The 12,160-nt window shown below is 43.6% G+C and overlaps 1 protein-coding gene across 1 annotated transcript in view; it reads right to left on the bottom strand.

The window, feature by feature from the left end:
* Positions 1-3,447: 3,447 nt before the first annotated feature.
* Positions 3,448-12,160, bottom strand: part of LOC311143288 (vang-like protein 1) — a gene marked incomplete at both ends in the record, with an annotated part of 34,280 nt that continues 25,567 nt past the window's right edge. The window contains 4 exons of the mRNA XM_084179117.1: positions 3,448-3,708; positions 3,962-4,196; positions 6,201-6,366; positions 10,802-10,846. Coding sequence (XP_084035243.1) covers positions 3,448-3,708; positions 3,962-4,196; positions 6,201-6,366; positions 10,802-10,846 — 707 coding nt within the window. The remainder of the gene's footprint in view (positions 3,709-3,961; positions 4,197-6,200; positions 6,367-10,801; positions 10,847-12,160) is intronic.

Here is a 12,160-nt window from a genome sequence, read left to right as displayed (position 1 = left end):
CAAAAATGCTGCAGGGGTCATCTACAGTGCATAGAAAAAACCTTGACATAATTCAGTGTTCCAGTTAGCCTCAAGACAATAGAAACCAGAGCATATTTCCCATCTCTCTCCATCTTCACTGCAAAGGAGCTATAGGGCTGGGGATCCATAGTGTTGATCAACTTTGCTAACACTTCATCTTGGTACAATATCCCATATGCATCTGTTCATATAAAAACACAGTGCATTTGGAAAGTATTCAGACCCCTTGACTTTTTCCGCATTTTGTTACGTTACAGCCTTATTTTAAAATGGATTTTTTCCTCATCAATCTACACACAATATCCCATAATGAAAGCGAAAACAAGTTTAGACATTTTTGCACATTTATTAAAAATAAAAAACATAAATCCCTTATTTACCTTACTTAAGTATTCAGATCCTTTGCAATGAGACTCGAAATTGAGCTCAGGTGCATCCTGTTTCCATTGGAGATGTTTCTACAACTTGATTGGAGTCCACCTGTGGTAAATTCAATTGATTGGACATGATTTAGAACACCGGTCTATACAATGAGGGAAACAATTATTTGATCCCCTGCTGATTTTGTACATTTGCCCACTGACAAATACATGATCAGTCTATGATTTTAATGGTAGGTTTATTTTTACAGTGAGAGACAGAATAACAACAAAAAAATCCAGAAAAACGCATGTCAAAAATGTTATAAATTGATTAGCATTTTAATGAGGGAAATAAGTATTTGACCCCTCTGCAAAACATGACTTAGTATTTGGTGGCAAAACCCTTGTTGGCAATCACAGAGGTCAGACGTTTCTTGTAGTTGGCCACCAGGTTTGCACACATCTCAGGAGGGATTTTGTTCCACTCCTCTTTGAAGATCTTTTCCAAGTCATTAAGGTTTCGAGGCTGACGTTTGGCAACTCGAACCTTCAGCTCCCTCCACAGATTTTCTATGGTATTAAGGTCTTGAGACTGGCAAGGCCACTCCAGGACCTTAATGTGCTTCTTCTTGAGCCACTCCTTTGTTGCCTTAGCCGTGTATTTTGGGTCATTGTCATGCTAGAATACCCATCCACGACCCATTTTCAATTGCCTGGCTGAGGGAAGGAGGTTCTCACCCAAGATTTGACGGTACATGGCCCCGTCCATCGTCCCTTTGATGCGGTGAAGTTGTCCTGTCCCCTTAGCAGAAAAACACCCCCAAAGCATAATGTTTCCACCTCCATGTTTGACGGTGGGGATGGTGTTCTTGGGGTCATAGGCAGCATTCCTCCTCCTCCAAACACGGCGAGTTGAGGCCAAAGAGCTCAATTTTGGTCTCATCTGAACACAACACTTTCACCCAGTTCTCTTCTGAATCATTCATATGTTCATTGGCAAACTTTAGACGGTCCTGTATATGTGCTTTCTTGAGCAGGGGGACCTTGCGGGCGCTGCAGGATTTCAGTCCTTCACGGCATAGTGTGTTACCAATTGTTTTCTTGGTGACTATGGTCCTAGCTGCCTTGAGATCATTGACAAGATCCTCCCGTGTAGTTCTGGGCTGATTCCTCACCGTTCTCATAATCATTGCAACTCCACAAGGTGAGATCTTAAATGGAGCCCCAGGCCGAGGGAGATTGACAGGTCTTTTGTGTTTCTTCCATTTGCGAATAATCGCACCATCTGTTGTCAACTTCTCACCAAGCTGCTTGACGATGGTCTTGTAGCCCATTCCAGCCTTGTGTAGGTCTACAATCTTGTCCCTGACATCCTTGGAGAGCTCTTTGGTCTTGGCCATGGTGGAGAGTTTGGAATCTGATTGATTGCTTCTGTGGACAGGTGTCTTTTATACAGGTAACATGCTGAGATTAGGAGCACTCCCTTTAAGAGTGTGCTCCTAATCTCAGCTCGTTACCTGTATAAAAGACACTTGGGAGCCAAAAATCTTTCTGATTGAGAGGGGGTCAAATACTTATTTCCCTCATTAAAATGCAAATCAATTTATAAAATTTTTGACATGCGTCTTTCTGGATTTCTTTGTTGTTATTCTGTATCTCACTGTTCAAATAAACCTACCATTAAAATTATAGACTGATCATTTCTTTGTCAGTGGGTAAACGTACAAAATCAGCAGGGGATCAAATACTTTTTTCCCTCACTGTATAAGGTCCCACAGTTGACAGTGCATTTCAGAGCAAAAATCAAGCCATGAGGTCGAAGGAATTGTCCGTAGAGCTCTGAGACAGGATTGTGTCGAGGCACAGATCTGGGGAAGGGTACCAAAAAATTTCTGCAGCATTGAAGGTCCCCAAGAACACAGTGGCCTCCATCATTCCTAAATTTAAGAAGTTTGAACCACCAAGACTGTTCCTAGAGCTGGCCGCTCGGCCAAACTGAGCAATCGGGGAGAAGGGCCTTGGTCAGGGAGGTGACCAAGAACCCGATGGTCACTCTGACAGAGCTCCAGAGTTCCTCTGTGGTGATGGGAGAACCTTCCAGAAGGACAACCATCTCTGTAGCACTCCACCAATCAGGCCTTTATGGTAGAGTGGCCAGACGGAAGCCACTCCTCAGTAAAAGGCACATGACAGCCCGCTTGGAGTTTGCCAAAAGGCACCTAAAGGACTGACCATGAGAAACCAGATTCTCTGGTCTGATAAAACCAAGATTGAACTCTTTGGCCTGAATGCCAAGCGTCACGTGTGGAGGAAATCTTGTACTATCCATGCAGTGAAGCATGGTGGTGGCAGCATCATCATGTTGTGGGGATGTTTTTCAGCGGCAGGGACTGGGAGACTAGTCAGGATCAAGGGAAAGATGAACGGAGCAAAGTACAGAGAGATCCTTGATGAAAACCTGCTCCAGAGTACTCAGGACCTCAGACTGGGGCGAAGGTTCACCTTCCAACAGGACAATGACCGTAAGCACACAGCCAAGACAACACAGGAGTGGCTTCGGGACAAGTCTCTGAATGTCCTTGAGTGGCCCAGCCAGAGCCCGGACTTGAATCCGATCGAACATCTCTGGAGAGACCCGAAAATAGCTGTGCAGCAACGCTCCCCATCCAACCTGACAGAGCCTGAAAGGATCTGAATACTTATGTAAATTAGATATATTTTATTTATTATAAAAACCTGTTTTTGCGTTGCCATTATAGGTATTGTGTTTAGATTGATGAGGGAAAAAAACTATTTAATACATTTTAGAATAAGGCTGTAACATAACAAAATGTGGAAAAAGTCAAGGGGTCTGAATACTTTCCGAATGCACTGTCAATACAATAAAAAATCTCAAAGTAGCCAAATATAATCTTTATAAATACCAGTAATATAAATAATTGAAGAGACTCAAAATACAACAATAAGAGCATAAAGTAAAAAAGGGTTTAAGAAACAGAACAGAAAAACATACCAAAATGGTAAGATACTGTAATTCTAGAATAGCCACGGTCCTTCGTGTCTGTTAGACTGATGTTTCAGATTGGAGACACAGGGTAAACTTGTGTGACTTGGGGTCGACGTACTCCTCGGTCATTTGAATGTAGGGGATGGACTTGACCGCGACCGCTAGGCTGAAGTCTAGACACCTAAGTGAGAAGACCATGCCCTCCTTTAGACCGCTGGTGACCGCAGCCTCGCTGACCAGAGTCCACTGACCGGCCATCCAGCGCTCTTGACCGTACTGCAGCGTAGGACCAGGGGACAGGTAGGCCTCCAGGAATGCCTGAACACACACACAGACACACACAACACATTTCAGAATAGCTGACACAGTTGTAAGGACATAATATAAGTAGCTTGTGGACATGCCTCCAATGCTGGTCATACTTGCCCAGTTCCAAATCAATCCCTATCCATTTTTCTTTTAGGAAGCTCAACTGAGGGGTCATCATGAAGAGTATTGTGTTAGGCCGGGGATGGGGACTGACTTGACACTAGAGCAGGGATAATGGGTTGAGAGGTTGATTCTTGCTTACCTTGGGGCTCATGTTGTGTTTGAGGCAGAAGGCCAGGTGTCTCTGGATGCTGTTCATGCTGTGGCAGTGCTGCCTCTTGGTGGTTCGGAGGTATTTCTGCAGGGCGCGGGCCATGGAGGGGAAGATGGCCAGGGCCGCCTCCCGTACGTCCATCACATCCCCGGGGGACGCTTCCTGCTCCTCCTGCTGCATCCGCCTCACATGCATGAAGGCCTCCTCCACAGCCACCACCAGCCTAACGTTACAGCAATGTACACACAGACACAACATTCAGTATACTGTACATTCATCTTTTCTTACACCCTAACATTACTATCCTAACGTTGGGTCAGTAACCGAAAGGACGTTGGTTTGAATATCTGAGACGACAAGGTGAGAAATCTACCGATGTGACCATGAGCAAGGCACTTAACCCTAATTTTCTCTAGGCCCCTAATTTTCTCTAGGGCCGCCGTCCTACTATGGCTAACCCTGTAAAACAACATTTCTCTGCACCTATCCGGTGTATGACAATAAAACATCTATTACAGCAATGTACACACAACATTCAGTATACTACTGTACATTCATCTGTTCTTACATCCTACAGGTTATAAAAACACACATGACAAGTCCATCTATGTATACCCTCATCTCTATTTTAAACCCTTGCATTAAGCATCATACAGCGCTTTCAGAAAGTGTTCACACCCCTTTACTTTTTCCACATTTTGTTGTGTTACAGCCTGAATTTAAAATTGATTAAATTGAAAATGTCACTGGCCTACACACAATACCCCATAATGTCAAAGTGGAATTATGTTTTTACAATTTTTTACAAATTTAATTAAATGAAAAGCTGAAAAGTCTTGAGTCAATAAGTATTCAACCCCTTTGTTATGGCAAGCCTAAATAAGTTCAGTAGTAAAAATGTGTTTAAAAAGTCACATAATAAGTTGCATGGACTCACTCTGTGTGCAATAATACTGTTTAACATGATTGTTGAATGACTACCTCATCTCTGTACCCAACACATACAATTATCTGTAAGGTCCCTCAGTCAAGCAGTGAATTTCAACCACAAAGACCAGGGAGGTTTTCCAATGCCTCACAAAGAAGGGCACCTATTGGTAGATGGGTAAAAAAAAGCAGACATTTAATATCCCTTTGAGCATGGTGAAGTCATTAATTACACTTTGGATGGTGTATCAATACACCCAGTCACTATAAAGATAAAGGCGTCTTTCCTAACTCAGTTGCCAGAGAGGAAGGAAATCGCTCAGGGATTTCACCATGAGGCCAATGGTGACTTTAAACCAGTTACAGAGTTTAATGGCTATTATAGAAGAAAACTAAGGATGGATCAACAACATTATAGTTACTCCACAATACTAACCTAAATGACACAGAGTGAAAAGAAGGAAGCATGTACAGAATACAAATATTCCAAAACATACATCCTGTTTGAAACAACGTACTAAAGTAAAACTGCAAAAAAAATATGCAAATAATTGGATTTTATGTCCTGAACACAAAACGTTGTTTGGGGAAAATCCAACACAACACATTACTGAGTACCACTCTTCATATCTTCAAGCATGGTGGTGGCTGCATCATGTTATGGGTATGCTTGTCATCGGCAAGGACTAGGGAGTGTTTTAGGACAAAAACAAACATAATAGAGCTAAGCACAGGCAAAATCCTAGAGAAAAACTTGGTTCAGTCTGCTTTCCAACAGACACTGGGAGACAAATTCACCTTTCAGCAGGACAATAACCTCAAACGCAAGGCCAAATATACACTGGAGTGGCTTACCAAGACGACATTGAATGACTGGCCTAGTTACAATTTTGACTTAAATTGGCTTGAAAATCTATGGCAATGATCAACAACCAACTTGACAGAGCTTGAAGAATATAAAAATAAATGTACAAATATTGTACAATCCAGGTGTACAAAGCTCCTAAAAACGTACCCAGAAAGACTCACAGCTGAAACATGTATTGACTCAGGGGTGTCAAAACGTATCTAAATGAGATATTGCTGTTTTCATTTTCAATACATTTGCTATGATTTCTAAAAACATGTTTTCACTTTGTTGTTATGGGGTATTGTGTGTAGATGGGTGAAAAAAAATGATTTAATCCATTTTGAATTCAGGTAACAACAATGTGGAATTAGTCAAGGGGTATGAATACTTTCTGAAGGCACTGTACCTATGTATCTTTCATCCTTCTTTCTTGCACTCTCTTTCTCTCACCTGGCTCTGCGTTTGCGGACCCGTCGGTCATAGTCTGCCTCTTCGTAGTAAAGCTCGTTGTGAGTGGTGTCTCTGTGCCTGGCTGCTGCAGAGATCATGGCCCGAGACTTACCTCCCACCTGCAGTCCCCCCGACCCCTCTGCCGGCCCCGCCGGGTTCCCTGGGCCTACGAACAGGAAGCACAGAGGCATAATCGGAAGGTCACTGTGTGGCCCAATCAGCATATCAACCCGGGGGAAACACAGATCTCAGTGAGGATTCTAAATCTAAAAATCTCATCAGGCAGTTTTACAGTTCAAATCCTTTCACTGTGAGACTGATGAAATATTCAGCTTGGTAGTCACAGCTGATTATATGGTTTAGCCATCTGCCAAATAACAACAGAGTTAGCTAAAGCAGAAACTAACACATCTGGCTACCAGGCTAGTACATATTCATCAAATAAAATACAATAATACCAGTTTGATTATATAATTCACATCTCTCTATGGTGAATACCAATAACTAACCCAGAAGTAGTAAAAGCATAAATAAGGGTTCCTGGGATATATGAATATGGAGTAGTGGAATCTGGTCCATATTCATGAGCGATATGTGGGTATGAGGGGAGATCAGTACAGTAACCCCGGCAGATACAGGTCAAGAGAGATGAATCAATTAATCATTAACACCAAGGTGTGTATGTGTGTGTGTGTGCGTGCATGTGTATGTGTGTAAGGGTGAACGAAGCACACGCTTGTTTAGCACAGCCTGTTTCCGTTTGAAAAATACATGTTTTATGAAATGTTCTGCATTCCTATTCTTTCTAAATCGCCCAAAATAAATATGGGTGAGTTCCATTAGGGCAGATCTGGAGTGGAAAGATGTGGGCTGTTTAAAAACACTAGCAGCCCTAAAGACCCACTTTGCTTGCCTACAGAAACACTTCAACTTCTGACTTGACTGGAGAACACACTCAGAGAAGGAGAGAGCGAGAGAGCGCGAGACAGACAGAGACAGAGACAGAGAGAGAGAAAGAGAGACAGACGGAGAGAGAGAGACAGACAGAGAGGAGAGAGGAGAAAGTGATAAAGATAGGTAGAGAGGTAGGGTAGAGAAAGAGAGATGAGAGAGAGAGGAGAGTGAAAGTGATAAAGATACAGTGGGGGAAAAAAGTATTTAGTCAGCCACCAATTGTGCAAGTTCTCCCACTAAAAAAGATGAGAGAGGCCTGTAATTTTCATCATAGGTACACGTCAACTATGACAGACTAATTGAGGAAAAAAAATCCAGAAAATCACATTGTAGGATTTTTAATGAATTTATTTGCAAATTATGGTGGAAAATAAGTATTTGGTCACCTACAAACAAGCAAGATTTCTGGCTCTCACAGACCTGTAACTTCTTCTTTAAGAGGCTCCTCTGTCCTCCACTCGTTACCTGTATTAATGGCACCTGTTTGAACTTGTTATCAGTATAAAAGACACCTGTCCACAACCTCAAACAGTCACACTCCAAACTCCACTATGGCCAAGACCAAAGAGCTGTCAAAGGACACCAGAAACAAAATTGTAGACCTGCACCAGGCTGGGAAGACTGAATCTGCAATAGGTACGCAGCTTGGTTTGAAGAAATCAACTGTGGGAGCAATTATTAGGAAATGGAAGACATACAAGACCACTGATAATCTCCCTCGATCTGGGGCTCCACGCAAGATCTCACCCCGTGGGGTCAAAATGATCACAAGAACAGTGAGCAAAAATCCCAGAACCACACGGGGGGACCTAGTGAATGACCTGCAGAGAGCTGGGACCAAAGTAACAAAGCCTACCATCAGTAACACACTACGCCGCCAGGGACTCAAATCCTGCAGTGCCAGACGTGTCCCCCTGCTTAAGCCAGTACATGTCCAGGCCCGTCTGAAGTTTGCTAGAGTGCATTTGGATGATCCAGAAGAGGATTGGGAGAATGTCATATGGTCAGATGAAACCAAAATAGAACTTTTTGGTAGAAACTCAACTCGTCGTGTTTGGAGGACAAAGAATGCTGAGTTGCATCCTAAGAACACCATACCTACTGTGAAGCATGGGGTTGGAAACATCATGCTTTGTGGCTGTTTTTCTGCAAAGGGACCAGGACGACTGATCCTTGTAAAGGAAAGAATGAATGGGGCCATGTATCGTGAGATTTTGAGTGAAAACCTCCTTCCATCAGCAAGGGCATTGAATATGAAACGTGGCTGGGTCTTTCAGCATGACAATGATCCCAAACACACCGCCCGGGCAACGAAGGAGTGGCTTCGTAAGAAGCATTTCAAGGTCATGGAGTGGCCTAGCCAGTCTCCAGATCTCAACCCCATAGAAAATCTTTGGAGGGAGTTGAAAGTCCGTGTTGTCCAGCGACAGCCCCAAAACATCACTGCTCTAGAGGAGATCTGCATGGAGGAATAGGCCAAAATACCAGCAACAGTGTGTGAAAACCTTGTGAAGACTTACAGAAAACGTTTGACCTGTGTCATTGCCAACAAAGGGTATATAACAAAGTATTGAGAAACTTTTGTTATTGACCAAATACTTATTTTCCACCATAATTTGCAAATAAATTCATAAAAAAATCCTACAATGTGATTTTCTGGAATTTTTTTCTCATTTTGTCTGTCATAGTTGACGTGTACCTATGATGAAAATTACAGGCCTCTCTCATCTTTTTAAGTGGGAGAACTTGCACAATTGGTGGCTGACTAAATACTTTTTTTCCCCACTGTAGATAGGGTGAGTGAAAGAGAGAGAGGTAGGGTAGAGAAAGAGAGAGGTAGGGTAGAGAAAGAGAGGTCGGGTAGAGAATGAGAGAGGTAGGGTAGAGAAAGAGAGGTCGGGTAGAGAAAGAGAGGTAGGGTAGAGAAAGAGAGGTACGGTAGAGAAAGAGAGGTAGGGTAGAGAATGAGAGGTAGGGTAGAGAAAGAGAGGTCGGGTAGAGAATGAGAGGTAGGGTAGAGAAAGAGAGGTAGGGTAGAGAATTAGAGGTAGGGTAGAGAAAGAGAGGTAGGGTAGAGAAAGAGAGGTAGGGTAGAGAAAGAGAGGTCGGGTAGAGAATGAGAGAGGTAGGGTAGAGAATGAGAGAGGTAGGGTAGAGAATTAGAGAGGAAGGGTAGAGGAAGGGTAGAGAAAGAGGTAGGGTAGAGAATGAGAGCGGTAGGGTAGAGAATGAGAGAGGTAGGGTAGAGAAAGATAGGTAGGGTAGAGAATGAGAGAGGTAGGGTAGAGAATGAGAGAGGTAGGGTAGAGAAAGAGAGGTAGGGTAGAGAATGAGAGAGGTAGGGTAGAGAATTAGAGAGGTAGGGTAGAGAATTAGAGGTAGGGTAGAGAAAGAGAGGTAGGGTAGAGAAAGAGAGGTAGGGTAGAGAAAGAGAGGTAGGGTAGAGAATGAGAGGTAGGGTAGAGAATGAGAGAGGTAGGGTAGAGAATGAGAGAGGAAGGGTAGAGGAAGGGTAGAGAAAGAGAGAGGTAGGGTAGAGAATGAGAGAGGTAGGGTAGAGAAAGATAGGTAGGGTAGAGAAAGAGAGGTAGGGTAGAGAATGAGAGAGGTAGGGTAGAGAAAGAGAGAGGTAGGGTAGAGAATTAGAGAGCAAGAGGGGTAGGGTAGAGAAAGATAGGTAGGGTAGAGAATGAGAGAGGTAGGGTAGAGAAAGATAGGTAGGGTAGAGAATGAGAGAGGTAGGGTAGAGAATGAGAGAGGTAGGGTAGAGAAAGAGAGGTAGGGTAGAGAATGAGAGAGGTAGGGTAGAGAATTAGAGAGGTAGGGTAGAGAATTAGAGGTAGGGTAGAGAAAGAGAGGTAGGGTAGAGAAAGAGAGGTAGGGTAGAGAAAGAGAGGTAGGGTAGAGAATGAGAGGTAGGGTAGAGAATGAGAGAGGTAGGGTAGAGAATGAGAGAGGAAGGGTAGAGGAAGGGTAGAGAAAGAGAGAGGTAGGGTAGAGAATGAGAGAGGTAGGGTAGAGAAAGATAGGTAGGGTAGAGAAAGAGAGGTAGGGTAGAGAATGAGAGAGGTAGGGTAGAGAAAGAGAGAGGTAGGGTAGAGAATTAGAGAGCAAGAGGGGTAGGGTAGAGAAAGAGAGAGAGGGTAGAGAGAGAGAGAGAAAGAAAGAGAGAGATTGCAGGGGAATGTGCAGAGTAAGTTACTGTGATGAATTATTGAAAGGCTGAAATGCCAAACCCTCTGAAGCCCTCCCTCCCCATCCCCTCACCCATCCCATACTTTGACAAGGGGAGGGTGGGAGGGTTCTGTGAGGACACCGTACCAGCATACTCCTCTACCAAACTCCACAACAAAGACCATAGAGAAGAACCATAAAAGTGGTCTCGCACTGAGTTGGGAACACCCAAGGCCTCCAGGGGCAGTCGGTGCCTGTGTGTGTGTGTGTGTGTGTGTGTGTAGCATATCTGGTGAATGAAAGAAGTGGTTAGATTGGTATGTATCTGTGTGTGCATGCATAGAAGCAGTGCAAACATTGTGGGTGAGGGAAGGGAAGTGATGAGTGAGGTTAGTAGTGTACACTAGGTTAGTAGTGTACACTAGTGAAAAGTGTGAGGACACACAGAATAATCTTTACCCAGCTTTACTTACTGTCATATTCCAAAAGGTAAGCTCTCAGTTTAGCTTTAAACATTGCTTAGGGTGGCATGGGAGAGTAGATAGAGAGATAGCATCACAACGAAGCACATACAGTGGGGAAAAAAAGTATTTAGTCAGCCACCAATTGTGCAAGTTCTCCCACTTAAAAAGATGAGAGAGGCCTGTAATTTTCATCATAGGTACACGTCAACTATGACAATCAAATTGAGAAAAAAAAATCCAGAAAATCCCATTGTAGGATTTTTAATGAATTTATTTGCAAATTATGGTGGAAAATAAGTATTTGGTCACCTACAAACAAGCAAGATTTCTGGCTCTCACAGACCTGTAACTTCTTCTTTAAGAGGCTCCTCTGTCCTCCACTCGTTACCTATATTAATGGCACCTGTTTGAACTTATTATCAGTATAAAAGACACCTGTCCACAACCTCAAACAGTCACACTCCAAACTTCACAATGGCCAAGACCAAAGAGCTGTCAAAGGACACCAAAAACAAAATTGTAGACCTGCACCAGGCTGGGAAGACTGAATCTGCAATAGGTAAGCAGCTTGGTTTGAAGAAATCAACTGTGGGAGCAATTATTAGGAAATGGAAGACATACAAGACCACTGATAATCTCCCTCGATCTGGGGCTCCACGCAAGATCTCACCCCGTGGGGTCAAAATGATCACAAGAACGGTGAGCAAAAATCCCAGAACCACACGGGGGGACCTAGTGAATGACCTGCAGAGAGCTGGGACCAAAGTAACAAAGCCAACCATCAGTAACACACTACGCCGCCAGGGACTCAAATCCTGCAGTGCGAGACGTGTCCCCCTGCTTAAGCCAGTACATGTCCAGGCCCGTCTGAAGTGCATTTGGATGATCCAGAAGAGGATTGGGAGAATGTCATATGGTCAGATGAAACCAAAATATAACTTTTTGGTAAAAACTCAACTCGTCATGTTTGGAGGACAAAGAATGCTGAGTTGCATCCAAAGAACACCATACCTACTGTGAAGCATGGGGTTGGAAACATCATGCTTTGGGGCTGTTTTTCTGCAAAGGGACCAGGACGACTGATCCGTGTAAAGGAAAGAATGAATGGGGCCATGTATCGTGAGATTTTGAGTGAAACCCTCCTTCCATCAGCAAGGGCATTGAAGATGAAACGTGGCTGGGTCTTTCAGCATGACAATGATCCCAAACACACTGCCCGGGCAACGAAGGAGTGGCTTCGTAAGAAGCATTTCAAGGTCCTGGAGTGGCCTAGCCAGTCTCCAGATCTCAACCCCATAGAAAATCTTTGGAGGGAGTTGAAAGTCTGTGTTGCCCAGCGACAGCCCCAAAACATCACTGCTCTAGAGG

Source organism: Coregonus lavaretus (genome assembly GCF_964263955.1).
Source record: "Coregonus lavaretus genome assembly, chromosome: 16".
NCBI classification, from domain to species: Eukaryota; Metazoa; Chordata; class Actinopteri; order Salmoniformes; family Salmonidae; genus Coregonus; species Coregonus lavaretus.
Note: the sequence above shows the minus strand (reverse complement) of the source record. Positions and strands in the feature narration are given on the sequence as shown.